Source organism: Falco cherrug, chromosome 7 (genome assembly GCF_023634085.1).
Source record: "Falco cherrug isolate bFalChe1 chromosome 7, bFalChe1.pri, whole genome shotgun sequence".
Taxonomy (NCBI): Eukaryota; Metazoa; Chordata; class Aves; order Falconiformes; family Falconidae; genus Falco; species Falco cherrug.
In genome coordinates this window covers 69999803-70017431 of record NC_073703.1, presented here as the reverse complement: position 1 = coordinate 70017431, position 17629 = coordinate 69999803, and the positions used below count along the sequence as shown (strand labels likewise).

Genomic DNA, 17629 nt, shown 5'->3' with positions numbered 1-17629 from the left:
TACTTGCATATAAATAATGACCACTGTTCTTACCTTCTCTTGGTACAAAATCAATCTTGACCTCTGGGGAAGAAAGTGGGGGAAGGAATAGGAGAAACAGATCAGAAAACAGAATTTACATAGCATCTACACCCACAAAGTAATGTTAAAACTGTTCATCATTAAAACCTCATAAGGCATAAACATCAACAGATTAACTCAAACTGGAAACTAAGCTCTGTAAAACAACGTGATAATGATAACACAACATAACAGGGAAAAGCAATGTTGCTTATGTTGAAGTATCAGGAAAGAGATTGTGTGCTTTTTCCTGGTATGACTATGATTAATGCCATAATTTTATATCTCTGGAATTCCCATGACTTATTCTGAAGATAACTTACCCAAAAACTGGAGCTTGGCTGAAAGGTTGTAAGCAAATCCCTGAGGGATGAAGGAATAATCAGCCTCGTCATCTGGTGTTACGTCCTCAATAGTTAGCTTATGGATTCTGGAAACGTGAACAAATATAGTCCACTCCCTTACCTCTCCAGGAGAAACCGTACTATCTCACAAGACAAGATGCAGGCTATAGGATATTAACAGACACTGCTGTTTCTTCTCCCCTTGCCCTACCATCAAGTCAACAACCACCAGGACTGTAGACTGCTGTACTTTCAGTATTGAAGCAAATCCATGTCAGCATATGAATGGATTTTTCTTATCAAGGTAAATGCATCCTCTAGTGTGAACAGAGGAAGCAATTTCTCTGCTTTAGTCCAGTCCTTTCCCCTTACAAGGGCAGTTGTAACGCTGCTGACTGGTTTCATTTCATCAGATTGTGACTGCAATAAATTCTGGAAAAATAAGCTAAAAATTAATGCTCCATCCCTGTAGTACTGTAAATTCAAAACAATACAGAAAAGGAATACCAAGGACAGCTTTACCTAACATGTAATGTTTATGTATCTTTTGAATTTCCTTGGTCTCCATTTTCAGTAGTAGTTAAACTGCGAAGAAACCTGAGCACAGAATTGCACAACTGTATGCGTTAATATAAACGCTCGTTTTCGTGAAGGGGTTTCTGCATATGTGCTATCTTAATCTGTCTAAATACTACTTCTAATTTTAAAGTTATCAACAAGGTGTTTTCTAGATTGAATACCAAGGAAAGAATGAATTCTGCTGATATGCCATTCTGCTGCCATACATGCAAAACGTACCAACACTGAAAGACTGCATGCATACCAAAGCAAGTCTGTGACTATGTCGATTGCATATGAGAAGGCTTTAAACTTATTTTCCTTCTAGCTGGAGCCAGGATGAAGTCTTATTTTATATTCCTATCCCCTGAGATACTAGTTCCTGTGGATTGTAATGCAGTACCCAAGACTGTACCTGATTTCTGAAACAAGATTTACCTGCCGATATGAGAGATCTTTATCCTTTCATCTGGGACCACCTCCTTCCCATTTTTCAACCAGATTCCTTTCACGTTTTCATCAGAAACTTCACACTTGAAGACTGCCTGGTCGCGTGCCTTCACTGTCAGGTCTGCGATGCTCTGATAAACTTCCAGCTTTTTCTCTGATATTGTGAGAATAATCGATACACACATCAAAAAATCGGAATAGCTCTGTAAGTAAATGGTGTGGATTTACTGAATAGAAAGGGCTAGGGCTGAGCAAGCTGTTTGTGGAAGAGTGAAATATGAAGGGAAATCCACAGCGTGCAGGGCTTTAACAGGATTGATAGCTAAGCACCTGTTGTTATCAGAGTATCTATTACATCCAGCACGCAGGTCTGAGTTCTTGAGGCCTTTATTATCAAACCTTATGCCCCTTATTAAGTTGCTGTTTCCCCTGGCATGGGGATTATGCTACTCCTGTGCCCTATCCTAGAGAAGGTTACCTTCGGCCTGTTTTCATTTCTCAGCTTCTCTGGTTCTGTAATATTACCTGTGCCTACCTTGTACGATTAGTTCAGCGACTGATACCCCACCATTGGTCTTCACCGTGTAGTGTCCACTGTCCTCCTTGGATGTCTCATTAATAATCAGATATTGCTTCTTTCCATCTTTCTTGAATCGGTATTTGAATGTCTCTTCCCGTGTCAGCTCAATCCCGTCCTTTTCCCTGCAATGCCAAATAGCGTTGAGTCATTTTTCTGTGGTTGGGAGAGGAGAGTAAGACTCAGCTCGATGTTACTAGAGATTGGAAGACACAAGATAAATCCAATCTTTGTAGCATTTCAGGTTAGCAAAAGAGACCATTGCACAAACGTTATTGGAAGCACGCCTGGAACGCTTCTAGTTTGACCGTTAATCTTCGCTTGAACCTCTGGTTCAAGAGAGTTCACTCACAAGGAAGTACTTTATTATTATTATTTCTATGCTACAGGTAAACATGAAAATATATTCCTTTCTGTAGAAGATACAGGGATGAAGACACACTTCACCAGCAGGGAATTTACTATCTTAAAAGCTGACATAAAGTAAAAGGGACTTTCTGGGAAATGACTTAAAAGTCTTAATTTTCCTGATGTGAATTATAATTGTTACAAATTCATGGTTTGTGGGCATCAGTGAAAGAAGAAAATTTTAGGATGGATTTAAATGAAGATGTATTTTGGATTTTGTTACCCTTTCCATTCAAAGATGCTGTGGTACATTTAAGACATTACTAAATTAAGCTTCACTTTTCAGCCTTGCAGGAAATTTAATTATTGTAATTTTCAATTGTCATAAAGGGAAACGAGCAGAGAGGATTCATGCTGTTCAGTCAAGGTCACACAAAAATACATAAAATGTTTTAAAGATTTCCTGATCCTTATCCTAAATAACTTCAACAAGCTATAAGAAAATAAGTTGCAATTTCGTTGACTTACTCCTTTGATATAATTTTTTTCATTATTATTTTAATATATTTATATTATGTTACTTGAATACTGCTGCAGTTTGTAAATGAAAAAAGTTTTCTCTTTGATATTTACTTATGTGGAAAAAGAAATAGAAAAGATGATCTGCTTTTAACGAAGTAAGAATTTTCTTTCTATCTTGTATTACTTCCCTTAAGCTGAATATCCACTGGTAACCAATAACAAATGATCTTACAGGATAGCAAACTGAAATGCCACTTTGGGACTAATTAAAATACTATAGCTCAAATTTCTGGGTAGATGTATGCAAGAAAACCTTTTGCCTCTTAGTCTGCTGAAGTGAGTCACACGATCAAAACTTCACAGCAGAGACAGGAATCTTAAAACTTGTGATTTAGATGTACGTACCTGCTGCAGCTGCATCCCCCCTAACTGTCCTTTACAGCACAGCATATTGGAATCAACAAGTGGTTTAGAAAAACACAGGCCTCCCTACCAGACCACAGAACTACACTACTAGTAAGGGAGGAAACAGAGGATGCCTGTAACAACCATGTGAAACACAGTGCGTAGTGTTATGTCAGGATGATGTTTCCTCTGTTTGCTGAGTGACAAGGGGTCTGAGGCCATGTGCAAGATGCTCTCCTGAGGCTGATATTCTCATTCATGCAGATTAGTTCTGGAACAAGTGCTACAATGCAATGTGTGAACATTTGCTGAGCTGCTGAGAATGGACTGTAATCCCGAAGTGCAGCATGCTGCTGTGGCAAAACCAGGCACGTGCACTGTGGCTAGTGTTCTAAAGTTGAACTTTTAAATCTATTTTTTGGTGATTTATTTTGCCATGTGGCTCATGAAAGATATCTGAGTGTTATATTCAGCTATTGGTAAGAGAGAGATTTCTTGAAATCTTGTCTAAATAATGAAAACGGACTTTTGCAATGACCAGTGTCTTAAATCCCTGGGAAGGGAATAGTGCATTTCACTTTGTTTTACTGACTAGCACATTGCTGAATGCTGTATGTGAGTAGAAAGTTTGCAGAGGGGGGTACTGACAAATAGTGGAATGATAAAACTGTAAACCTCAAAAAAGAACTGCCAGATACCATTTGGCTTAAAATAATACTCTGCTGCAGTGAAAAGTGAAAAATTTCATAGAAGGTAATGTTACAGACACTTCCTTTGGTAACGAGGACAATGAGGTAGGGGAATCTACTTATAATGAAATGTAAGTGGAGGATTTTATAGAACCGTAGAAGTGTTGGTTTAAAGACCACTGTAGGTCATCTGGTCCAGCCTCACACTTGAAGCAGAACTAGTGCAATAATATGTAGGTCAGCCATGGTTTATTCTATCAGTCCTGAACATTTGCAAGATCAAATATCTGCTCTCAACTTTGCCATGAAACACCTCTTTTCTCTGGAAATGCTTTCCTGTTTCAGTTCTAAGGATAAATTTGTTAATGTGTTCTGAGATATCACTGATGTAGGCACTATGTGATAATGGGGACACATAGATTTATTGTTGTTATTATGTTACAATACTTTGCTTTCATTAGGAGCTGATAAGATGACACATCCAGCATTCAGAGATGGAAATATCAGGTCAAAACTATGTATTTTATTAAATCTTTGTCTTCAAGAATTACATTATTTCCAAGACCATCTGAAGTTCAGAAATAACTATTCTCTAGTACTTCATAATAATAACGTAAGACCTTTCTGGGTGTTCAGGCAAACATTGTTTCCTGATTACTATGAAGAGACCCTTCTGCAAGCCCTAGTCTGATGGCCATGCCTAAGAGGCTCTAGGCCTTATTTCTGTCTTGTGCAAGTCACGTAATGGCTTTTGTTCATGTGCTTGTGATTTTATGTGCCAGGTTTAAAGGGTACAAGAGCTATAACAGGTGCCCTGTTAGTGCCTGTTACTTGCCTTAAACTGTTGATTATTTCCCTAATGAGCCATAAAACTGGATTTCTTTCTCCATATTGTGTTTCATGTTTTCTCTGGACTCATCTCTCCATTGTCCAAAAGACTCCCTCTGTTGCCAAAGAGCATTGACTGAGTCTCACGTGATAAAAGCAGTAAAATACGGTGTAAATGTCTAACTGCTCAGTTTTCTGTTGCTATGTTTTGAAGAGTTTCTCTGACCACTTGCTGCATTTCAGGCTGAGACAGCTGCAGGTTTGCCCTTGTCACACCAAATGCTCATCCCACATATACCAGCTCTGCAAGATGTATGGGAGTTGTTCAAAGGCATAGGATCAAAGTGCGGCAGCTGCACTGTGCTCTGAGAGGGACAGATCTGGTTGTCACCATCTCTTGTGACCAGGCGTCTGTAAGCAGTTCCTGAACAATAGCATGTGTGTGTCTGTACATGTGGCTTCAACAGTGTAATGCATATGCTGAACTAGCTCTTGGGCTCTATTTAAATTCTCAGTTCCTTCCTTTGGGAGAGCAGATGAGTGGTTGGCACTTTCCAGGAATGTAATGGGCATTGTGGGAACAGTTGATAACCATGTGCCTGAAGCTGTTAACAAGCACAAGAGAATTTCATCTGGTAGAGAAATGAAGTGAGAACAGTGTGTGTAAGACCTGGTATGTGAGCACTGCCTGCTGTGCCTGCCCGGGTAGCGTGAACCTTCCAGCTTCCGCTCAGCTGGAATGCCCAACAAAAAGGTCTCTATGGTCTAAATGTTTATCATCGTAATCCTGCTCGCTGCGTATGCATAATGACTGACTTTGCAGGATCGCCACAACAGATATGTTAAAATAAGTCAATGACCTTCCCTCTCTGTTTCAAGAGACACTTACGTTTTACCTAAGAAAAAACACTTTAAAAAAAGAAATGCACACCTCACTGTAGTTGAGAAGCCCAGAAGTACAGCAAACTCCTCTCAATACAGATCTGTTTAGTCTGGGCAATAGTTAGATATTGCTGTCACCTGTTCAGAAAACTTAACAGCTCAATACAGTCAGTAGCATCCTGTAAGCACTGAACAAGAGATTCTAGAGACATTATAAAATATCTATACTTATAGGAGGAGAATCAATCTTTTCCTGAAAACAGTTACGTAGAATGCCACTTTCCTTTTTATTCCACAGCTTTTGTCCACAAACTATGGTCTTAGATTGTCCAGTGAAGAGAGATGCTTTCATGTTGTTGTGTTGTGGGTTCCCTGCCCCTCCCCCCCCCCCCCCCCCCCCCCCTTTCTATTACCTTACCATTTCACAGTAGCTCCTTCCTCAGACACTTCACACTCAAACTCCACCCTCTCTCCAACCATCACCATCTGGTCCTCCAGTGGGTGGGTGATCAGGATCGGAGGCTCTGGAAATGAAGAGACCTTCATTAAAACAACATTCTGAAAGACCGAATACCAGAGGTATATTTCACCGCTCTGCACTCCACAGGAAGAACCCCTGGCCAAATACACAGTGATGCTCTCTGTGTTGGATCCTAACATTTACTGTGCCACATCACATTATCAATGTTATCAAATGACCTTTTGGGTTTTGCTTCATGAGACAGAATAGAAACACAGGATTAATCAGTTCTCATATCTATTCTGAAATTCTAAACTGGAGGCATTAGTTCTCTGTACTACTTGATCTGCTTGTAGAGTTTGAGGCACATGTTTATCTTGAGTGGAATCAAACTTTGAAAGTTTCTAGCCCCATTATTGGGAAGACTTAGATCACTTTCTAAATGAGAATTAACGGTAGTTCTCACTGTGCTGTTTTCCTGTGCTTTCTTAGCTGCAGCTATAGGAAAATTTTCCTTCATTTAACTGTAAAAAAAAAAGATGTACTTGAAAGTCAGAATTTGTTCATATGTTTGAGAATTTCCTTTCCTATGAGATTAACTAATCTGAGAGCAGAGATGACAGTAATTTAAAGCTAAATGCTAGGGGAGATCTTCATTGCTCACCTTTTACGAATAATTCTGTGAAGCTCTTCTCCTCCCCCACCACACATTCGTAGGCTGCATCGTCGGCCAGGGAGCAGTGGTTTATGGTCAGTATTCTCTTATTCCCAACTGCCTCAAAAATATATCTGAAAAGAGAATATAAATGTAATTATCAGGCAGCAACTCTTTTGGACCCAGTCACACTCTTCCCCTGCCTGGCAGAGAAAAAGGTTCCTACTTTTTTTATCTGACTTCAGTGACAAGGGTTTTTTTTGTGACTCCAGCCATATATCCCTGACCCAGTGCGGTGGGCAGCAGTAGTGTTTGAAAAACTAGCGTAGGAAATTAGGGTGAAATCTTGATACACGTGTGAGATGTACAAACTCCTGTGACTGGTTTTAGATGCTTTTCTAACATGTAGCCATACAACAAACCTGACTACCATTAAAAATGCTTTGTCATGGCCTCACTGTAAAATCACTTAAAATTTGTTTTACAAACAAGCTACACTGAAGTATATCCCGTATCATGAGAAAGTAATTTTGAACCCTGGATATACGCATAAAGATCAGAATATAATCTGAGAACTTACTTGCTAAGTAGGTAGATGTAAGCATCCAGTTCCACATGTAGATACACAGAGCAGAGGGAAGAAAAAGAGAAATTCATGAGAACAGCAAAACGATCCAGAGCCAAAGAACTAGGTAGATTCTTTCTCAGCTCCTATTTCTCCCTATTTTATTCCTTTCTTTCTAAGAAAACCTAGGTTTTCCACTTTGTCTAAGCTGTAGCTCGTTCCTTTTTGGATTTCCTGTATTTCTAGTTTACCTGCCGCTCACTTGGATCTCCTGTCCGTTCTTCAGCCATTTCACATCAGCATCTGGATTGGCAACTTCAACCATTAATTTAATCTTTTGTCCTTTGTCCACTTGGTAAGCTGGATCCAGTTTCTTGAGAAATGCTATGATGAAGAATGAATTTTTTTAAAAAGTTTATACTTAACGTATTTTTTTTTAACATTTTCTACCAGTAGAGCAAGTCTTTATTCCCTTTCCTGTTGTTTACCATCATTTTAGACCTGTCCCACTTTCTGCATCCCTGTTTGCATTTTTACCATTTCTGTCTGGTCTTCATCCTGTTCTGGTTTTCCTTAACATCGGATGGAAAGTGGGTGATATAAACTAAAATAAGTGAGGTAGAATATTATAGATCACATTTGAATATGTACTTCAACACATCCTAAATAGTTACAGCTACATCTGCCCATGTAAGAAAATGATACTGACCTCAGTAGTGGTGAATGTCGGTTTGCCTTCTCTGTTTCAGACTTTTAAAACAAATTAGTTAAAATTAGGTGATCAATACTTCATAAGGCTAGAAAAGACTCAAGAATCCAAATGTATCATCCCAATGAAATTCTTTCCACATTCACTGATGCCTGCCATACTGACCAGTTTTGGGGGTGGGAGGAGTGGGGTGTGGTGGTGCTTTATGTTGAGGGAAAGATAAAGGGCAGAGCAGAAGAAATGAGTAAAATGAGCTGGTTCAGAACATCCAGAGTTTCAGAGCAAGGTAGCTCAGAGCTTCAGGCAGAGCTTTAATCTTTGGTAATCGACATTTCACATTTACAGACTGTAATAGGAAACTCCTATTTCTCATGCTCTTGTTTTGGGCTGCTGTTAATATTTAAACGGCTTCCAAAGCAGATATGAACAGGTATGTTTGGAATAAATACAGCTTACCAACCTGTACTTTTTTTCTCTTCCTTTTTTATGCGTTTGAGGCGTTTCAGCATCCCACGCAAATCTGTGATACCATACTGAAAAGCAATTTTCTCATATTCAGAAGGAGGAGCTTTCCTCAGGATTTCCCAGACATCAACATCAGATTGTGATTCAGATTTTGCTTCACCTCTGCAGAAAGGGATCAGAGTGCCTGAATGCCACTACTGAGAGGATTTAAGAACAGCCATAGGCTTGACAAGCTACATATCAGTTTGATGAAGCCATTTCTTAATAAAAAATTTAGCAGTCTAGTTTTTATTATATTATTACCTAAAATAATGAAATAAAACTTTTGATAAGTGTTACTTATATTTATCTATACAGCGATCAAAATAAAAGTGCTCCTGAAGGGTTTACTTTCTAATAGCCAAAGCAAATAAATATTAACTTCCCTTTAACGATGAGTAATGGAAACACAAGAAAACTTATTTTCCTGTCATGGTCATACACAAAACATGTGGCAAAGCAAGGAACTGGACTGATATCCTGAGAACGCCTTAGAAACAAGGCAGTTGGTTTGCGTTAATTAGAAACAAATCCTTTTCTACTCAGGACGTTTTTCTCTTCACTAAAATGAATGAATAACAGATTATTAAAATATTTATTAGATATTGCAAAGACAATTGTTAGGGTATAGGCATATGTATGTGTGTATATATATACAGGTGATAGTAATCTATAAAACATAAAGACACATAGACAGGTGAGTGGTGGCAAATGACAGTATTTATGATGGAATACTTATTTTATATTTTAACCACAAAGCTAGTGTTTATGGAAGAATTAATGTTTGGTTTAGCAAAACCAAGTAGAAATTCGGTTGTCTGGTTTTGGGTAAGACATTCTTTTTCTGTCATCATGTTTTTTATTTAATAGATCATAAATAGAAAAAGAAATTGGTGTAACCTTACCGATTTACCGAGCGCAAGAAGCTGCTGTACTCCAGAATGATGCAGAGAACCGTTCGGAAAAACATGCAGCATCCCAATGGGCAAGAAAGAGGGCATCGTGTTAATACAAAAGACCCATGAATGTCATCTTCACCTCTAGCAGAACAACACTTCAGTAGTGGGGAGATGAAGGCGCTCATGCAAAAACTGTGAAACAGCCTTAAGAAAAATGCTGCTCTCTATTGAAACCAAACTCACTCCCACACTTTGTACAGTTCCAATCTGCAATTTAAAAGTGTAAGCGCTTCTGCTTATTCCTAATTATGGCTGATTGCCTTACAGGGAAACAAATAGCTCTGCTTTGCCCTGTCATCATGGAACTGTTGCCTGTCATGGTTTGCATTTTGGTAAACAGAGAAGAGACCAAAGAAGTAACATTTTCTTAAAACTTTCTTTAGGAAAAGGAACTTCCCGTGGCTGTGGTTTCTGATCTCACCAGGACCAAGCACATTCCAGTGCAGTAGAGCACACCCTTGTAATGAAGCCATATTCAGTAGTAAACCCCAGCAAGAAGACAAGTTATGCAGCAGGTAATGTGGAGAAAAGTGGAAGATTATTGGTTGCATTGCCCCCCCCACCCCCCCCCCCCAGTAAAAGAACAGTCCCATTAGTCTGTTGGAAACATTGCTACTTAAAAAGCATGACTGTAGTCAGTCTAGTCAGCAGGTATAACCAAACTTTTCTGGTATTCCTTATTTGCCCCAAAAAGTCTGGCTTGTAAGGAGAGCCCTATGTTTATTAAAGTGCTTCAGTCCAGGCTTGCAATTTCCAGCACCCTTGTAGCTCTTGAGCAGAAAGGAAGCAAGAGAAGAGGAGTTCAGCGCAGTGAGTTTGAGCTGAAATATGGCATGTAATATCTCTTTGGAGTGGTTTAGCATTCACTAAGCTCTAAGCCCTCGCTAGCACTTACGAATGGATAGGTGTATCTGAATTTTGGACTCCTTACAGTAAGTGCAGCCTACCGTGTATTTGCTCTGTCTTAACAGCACATCAACATCATCCACAATTTTTTTTAGGATTCCTCTATCTACCTACCTTCTAGTTTGAGGCAACTACAAATGGTTTGTATTTTTGCCTAGCAGAAGGCAGGACCATTTAACTGATTTGCCAAATAGACTGAACTTTTTTAATATAAACAGTTCTTGGGCTAGTTGCCCTGGTCATACCAGTGAACAACTTTAAAATATTTCTAAATACATGTAAATTGGAATAGACATATAAGTACATAAACCCAGGACTTTTTAATATGTGCAGATTTCTTTGTACTAGTACAATTAAAGTTCTGTGGAGCAAACTATTTCGAAAGGAAATAAAAAATCCCAGGAAATAAGGAAGTCTTAACAGGTTCAAATGTTATTATTTTCCCTTAGGTATTATGTAAATATTGGTGGTCTCCCTCTCTATCTGCCTATTTATGCTTATCTGTATGCACCTCTTTACCTGAAAATTTGCAGGTAGGCTTATTCGTGGAGTTTTCAAATATATTTTGTGTGAGTTATTTTTAAATACATCATGAGAAAAATCTTCCAATTTGGAAGCAATTCCACAGTCTAGGATATCTCACTGTTGAGAAGACTTCCTTAATTTTTTGCTTCAGCTTTTCCATTACTCAGTGTCATCCCATTGTTATATCTGGCAATGCTGTTTTGGTGTATGCAAGCTGAAATACAAGGAATTTGATCATAAGCAAGAGCATAGTCTCTTCCTTGGAAATACTAACATTTTCTAAGTACAGGGGAAGGCTTGTAAGTTGCATGCAAAATGGTACTAAAAGCTAAAGGGAATTTGTATATTGTTTAATTGAGTTCTGAAAAAGAAAAAAAATGTCTCTGCCTCTGAGCAAAGGTTTTCCCGTCCCAGTACTCCTTTTCACCATCTTATGTTTGTTAAAACGTTCTCTTTGATCCCATAAAGACACAGAGTTTGCACAGTTAGGCTGTACTCTTACACTACCAACAAGAGCTGAGCAGTGTACGAAAAGTAACAGAGCACTTGGACTCCTGCAGTTTCTCCCACCGCTACGTTACTCTCCCTGATGTTGGGGATCCTTATTCAGAGTGACCACCTCATAGGTTAACTATGCACTCGGGGGCATTAAGATGCAGCTTAGTGAATCTGCTGTAAATGGAATACACAGCTGATATGTTTTAAACATGTGTAGAGGGGTTAAAAATAGTTTTGTACATCCCAGAGATGGTTTCTTCCTATCTCATTACTGTCAACTGATTGGACCCTGTCAGCTGTCACCTCCTTCAAGGTCTCTGCTCACTGTCCCATTTAATAGTTCTGTGACAGCTGTTTGCTTCCTCTTCCCAATGACCTCTCCTTGGCCCATGACATCTGTATGTCAACACCAGTTAATTAAATTACAGCGATAGGAGATAGAGTATTAAATGAAGCTCTCTTTATTATAGCAGGAATGTTCATTACCTCTGGATTGAGAGGCGCTTGTAAATTAGGTGGGACAAAGCAGAAGTGGTGAAAGAATAGTCTTCAATTCTCTTTGAATCTGCATAGCTCTTAAGAGTTCCTTTTTCTATTCTATTTTAATGAAGAATAATTTCATTCCATGGTGAGCTTTTATGCCTATCAGTTCTTGTTAATGTGGGAGTGGTCTTCAACCTGTGGTGTGCAAAGCCTGAAGGATCCACAAATTACTTCTAAAGTGGCTGTGAAAAACAACTAGGAGCAGTGAATTTATCAGTATGCTTTAAGTCACTAAATGGAGATTTGTAAGTCAAGAAAGGTCAAAGCCACTGATAAAATGCAGTGAAATTGTAAGCTTCTTTTAACAAATTGTATTTCTACTCTAACAAATAATGAATAGCTAAATCCACAAACAACATTTCTGGAAATACTGGAGATTTTTACTACCTTTTAGAGTTCTATCACTGCTCAAAACTAATAATGAAAGCAGAAGGGAATGGCACTAGAAGAGGGGCTCATAATACTTAGCACTTCATTCCAGCTGGAGTCACTGTATGAAATTACGCAAAGATTTTCACGTTGGCCTCTGCTTATTTGAAAATTTTAAAAAGAAATCAATTCTTTTTTTGCCTTATATTTGCTATAGAAATTAGAGCTTGTGTACAACTACTCTCAAATCTGTAGAATTTTGATTACTGCCATTATTCAGAAAGCATCTTTTCCCTACTTGGGAATTATAAAAAATTTCTGAGGCACTTATTTTTTTTCCAACTTGAAACAAGAAACTTTGTTATCAATGCCAGCTATGGAAGGTTTGTTAGGTGCATGTTCTGTCTTGTCTAGTTGCCCCCCCCTTGAGAGCTCTGGCTGTAGGGTTACTGCAAAGCCAGAATCCACTTCTAGCTGGATACATTGCGTGTGGCTTAGCAGGGCTTTGTATACCTGTGTGACCTTTGCTCCACTGAAATTTGGGTGAGTTAACCTGGGTGAAACGTGGGGCTGCTGTGGCTTTATTGCCTGCTGTAACAAGTTAGTTCAGATGTCTACATGATCCTGTACTCCTTGTGAAGACAAAACATTTTTTGTAAATAGTGATACCAATACCTGAGCAGAGACTGAACACAGGTGCACAACAACATTCATCCAAGTAGTTGATTGTGAAAACTTAAACTGAGTAAGTTTAGGTTTGTGAAACAAGAGTCTAGTGTCAAATGTTTATAGTAACTCCAGGAGCTGAAAAGACAGAGTGGCCAGGGGCAGTGAACAGCAAGAAGCATGCTTGGAGTAATGGGATGATAAATAGCAATAGAAACTTTACGTGGAATAAAAAGAAATGTTTTGTAACAGACAATCCTGTACATTTTATGGGGTAAGTGACTTCAGTAATACATTCACTTAACACGTTTAAGGAGAATGGAACAAAACTTCAGCACATATTTTATAGGCACCAGCAAGCATATTATGCAAATTATTTTTCTGATTCTAATTTTTATGACAATAGGAATTTAAAGCAGCAGGTTATGGAGAAAAGCTGGAAATTCAAGGACAATTTAAAACTGCTTATAAAAAAAAGTGGTGGTGAAAACCAAAGGACATTTGGAGGAATACATTTATTTGTATTAAATGGCCCGCCCTTAATTCTAATTTTTTAAAAGCATTTCTGTCTCAGAAATTGGTGGCTGATAATTTTCTTTCATACTACCTAATTTTTGTCACACACTACATGTAAGCAAGATAACAATGCATGCAGTAGTTTAAAACAAATGGTCCTTGTGTTCAGAGTGACCCATGCATTTATAATAAAATTAAATAGAAATCTTACTCTCTGTTGGCAACAGTGGAATCCAAAACATCCAGATTAAGAATGTGGTAAAAAGAGAAAAAGATAAGTAAACAGGTTATGAAAACAAATGTGGCAAGGAAGGATAAGAATGGGAGAGGAAATTCCACCAAAAAAGTGAAAGTAAAAGCAAGAAGTAAGAATTAGAATCAGAAGAGTAAATTTTTTTATATATATTTACACAACATCGAATGTCTTTTCATATATAAGATAAACAGCTATAAAATACATAACGGCTAGTCCTCCGAGCTCTCTGATGCTGTCTTGTAAAAACTTAGGACAGTAAATTCTTAGTAAGGCAGTGTTATAGACAAGTAAATTGTTGTGTTTTAGGTTGTTTCTAATGAAAATGACGTGCTTCCACCAGCGCTTACCCTAGTCCCTGCCATTTCTATCTTGGGAAATATCAATTTTTGTTTTCTTTCTCCAGAATAAACCTAGCAGAAATGCATCAAATACTGAGTATTTGGGGAATTTTCCATAATTACCTATTATCCTTTTTCCAGTTACAGCTGCTTTAGGAAAACTATAATGATTCTGAATTTACGGAACTTTCACTTATTTGAATTTTAGTGTTTTCATAGTTGTTCAACAGAAGCTGGTTACTTTCTTTCTCAGTCTATGGATTTTTACTCACCTCTTTTTCAGCAGGGCACTAAAATTAAACTCTCCACCTTCTTCATGTCCCTCGGCACTGTATAGTAACAGAAAATGATAATTAGTTTTGGAAGGAAATGGGAATAACTTGTGAGACTATATCATTATGTAGGTGATATATTTTTGCAGGGGAGTAGTAGATGGGTTTGGTATGACAGAATTTGCATTGGCGTGGAAGGTGACTTAGTTAGACTCTTTGTCTGTATTGGTCTTCATATAGGTTTAAGAAATATAATAAACTTGTATTTTTTCTTTATTGAAAAATATCAATGAATGATATTGAAAAATACCAATGGATGAAGTTGTACAGGTATTAATTTGGTGGTCATATTGATCTGGAATGTATTCATTATCATAGAGATGTAGCAGAAGCTTTCCTTTAGAATCATTAGTGCTTTTGGAAAGCTGTAGTTTCTGGAATGTGGATATTGTTTGCCATGGGGAACGGTATTTAACCAACCTTTTTGTGGGACTTCTTGCAATCTAAAATCACATTTTTTTCCTAGTATAATCCCAGCTGTAATTGTTTCTTAGGGCTCTTCAGACTCCAGAATTCATTGTACTGAAATTCATATACACGAAAAAGGTGTCACATCATTGGTGCTTGGGAGAGTGAAAGGAGAATTTCTGTGACCTGACTTTCATTCTGAGGTTCATTGTGCTGTTGTTCAACAAATATCATGGCAAGCAATGTTGTGAATAAATTGATTGATGAGAACGAGAAGCAACAAGCAGTTTTTTGAGGTGTAAATCTGTCTGTTACATATGGTGAACTCAGATGGAATGCAGTTATTTTTGGTGTTGTGAATCAAATGTGTTTTAGCTGTGCTTTTTAATATTTGAAGTACAGACCTACTGTGAAAACTTATTGTAAAGTCACTAAAATCACTTCTTTGGGTTTAATTCCTAAAAAAAAAATAAAATAATGCTTCAGGGATTTGATCTAAAAGTATTGGGAGTTACACTGGAAAACTCCCATTCTGTCAGGATTTAGAAAGTCAAAATGGATTTTCTTTATCTCATTCAGTCTCTCATCATCAATGTCCAGCTGCTCCTTGACATCTCTTGTTGTCTTGAGGATAAGAATAATGTGATGCTATCTCACAGCATTCAGATTCTTCCAGCAACAACACCTTATATTTAATTATTGTTTTATACATGGAAGTTGTTCTTCTCAGTTGTACTGAAAAGTGATCGTGCTAGTGGTAGCCCATAATGTTGTTTCTGTTAATGCACAGTTCCTTCAGAGAAAATCAGTCTGTCTGTAGAAGTGTAAACCATAATGTCAGGAAAACTCAATATTGCAGGAGTAAATATTTTTAGAAGGAAGAAAACAGCCTCAACATGTAAATGATGGGAATTCTAACAGTACTGTTCATAAAATAGAAGAGAAATGAGTACCAAACTTCTTGTGCTGCTTGACAATGCAAGGTTAGCGAGAATAAGTAACAATTTCAAATCAGTGTAATTTTGAATATGTTGTGAGAAGAGATCTTATTAAGAAAATACTGGTTTTACTTCTGTAATTACTTTCAAAATAGTACTGTACTGGTGAAAGGGATCATTTTCTGGGTATAACGCTCAAACAGAAAAGTGTATTTTTGGTCACTTTGTTCCCTACTTTCAGAAGACTTTTACTGTTTGCAGGCATAAAATCTACATAAAAATCACAGGTGTAATCCCAAATTTGAAATGGGCTTCTTGTGACCAAAGATTCAGTAAATCAGAATATACAGTTGAGAGAATAATTAGTCACCTTATTGCTTCCCAGGTGGTAGTTAAATCAGATTTTCAGGAAAGCCCAGCAATCAGTGTTTCGCTTTTCTGAAGAATAAGACCCTAATAATTGCTTTAACATGCATAGAGTTAAGTCTAATCTCAGAGTTCCTATTTTTGTTATGGTAGAGGACACTGGGACCAAAAGGGATAGGGTGGGAAATTTAATGATACTAGCATAAAGAATATGCCAGGATACAACAGATTTTCGTGTACAAATGTGTTGGTACGTTTCTGTGAGCAATAGCAGTTTTAGTCAGGATGCGCTCATCAGAGAGCAAACCACAAAACAGAGGGAGCAGACATGCATATAAGTTACTTTTTTTTCTTCTAACGGTGGTGAGATGCTACTTAGCAAACATGCATTTTCTGTAGATGAATCTGCCTCTCACAGAGCTATCAAACTACTCATTATTTATACTCATCTTACATTAATTTACTTGTATGCATTCATCTTATATAAATACTACCTACTATAAACCATGATTTATTGGAAATTTAAGCTGCAGCTAGTTCCGTGGCTTTTTTTTTTTTCCTTTTCCTAAGCAGAGAGAGACAGTTCATTGTTAAAAATTAATTCGTCTGCTGAACACAGAGAGTGGCTACCTGAGAAAGGCTGAAGTCATCCGTCTGCCCCCTCCTGCTAGGCTCCTGAGTGAGGGTATCAAAGACAAAGTTTCAGATTTAAACAGTTCAGTTCAAAATCTGCCTCCATTCTTCCAGACAAAACTGAAAAGCTGAACAGCCTGAAGCTGCTCACAGTGCACTCAGGCTGAAGTGGTTCTGAATGCTTTTAATTGGGCTAGCAAGGAAAGAAATTCTTGAGGCTTAATTTCACCACAGTGAAATAATACAATGCAGCTATGCACTGAGTGTACTGTATAATAGGCATCGCAGCGAGGCTGCTTTGCTACCCATGGATTGCACTGTAGATAAATTCTGCAAGCCTTTTTTAGTTCTTTCTGATAGAATGTTACACCACCTCACCCCCCACCCCCCATAAAAATAGCATCTTATCATTATAGGGAAAAACTCAAGGAATTGCCACAGATGATTCGTGTCCTATGTTAGGGAAATAGATGTTGGAATATTCTTGGTCTGGTAACTTTGCAAAAATATATAAACGCTAAAACAGAAACTGAGTTACAGAAAGGGAGAAGAAATATTCATCCGTGAAAAAACACATTGATAATGCCTAAATAATTAAAAAAAACCCACAACTGATTTTGCAAATTTTACTAAAGAAGGGAACATTATTCCATTAAGTCGTGTATCAATTCAGACAGTATTACAGATGTGGGGGAAAAAAGCCTTTTCCACACCAGTGCACAATACCTTGCAGTCTTTAATATCTAGAGACCTACATATATCTGAGTTTTTACACAGACACAGTATCATTGTCTTCATTCAATTAACTATACAACATGAA

General features: G+C 37.8%; 1 protein-coding gene across 1 annotated transcript in view; it reads right to left on the bottom strand.

Moving 5' to 3' along the window:
- Window positions 1-17629, bottom strand: part of MYBPC3 (myosin binding protein C3) — a 64416-nt gene that overhangs the window by 30948 nt on the left and 15839 nt on the right. The window contains exons 8-19 of the mRNA XM_055716971.1: window positions 16807-16851; window positions 14405-14461; window positions 9462-9485; window positions 8513-8679; window positions 7595-7727; window positions 7359-7361; window positions 6788-6912; window positions 6082-6187; window positions 1948-2114; window positions 1401-1566; window positions 384-490; window positions 34-63 (exon numbers count right to left, since the gene is read on the bottom strand). Of these exons, the coding sequence (XP_055572946.1) occupies window positions 34-63; window positions 384-490; window positions 1401-1566; window positions 1948-2114; window positions 6082-6187; window positions 6788-6912; window positions 7359-7361; window positions 7595-7727; window positions 8513-8679; window positions 9462-9485; window positions 14405-14461; window positions 16807-16851 (1130 nt within the window). The remainder of the gene's footprint in view (window positions 1-33; window positions 64-383; window positions 491-1400; window positions 1567-1947; window positions 2115-6081; window positions 6188-6787; window positions 6913-7358; window positions 7362-7594; window positions 7728-8512; window positions 8680-9461; window positions 9486-14404; window positions 14462-16806; window positions 16852-17629) is intronic.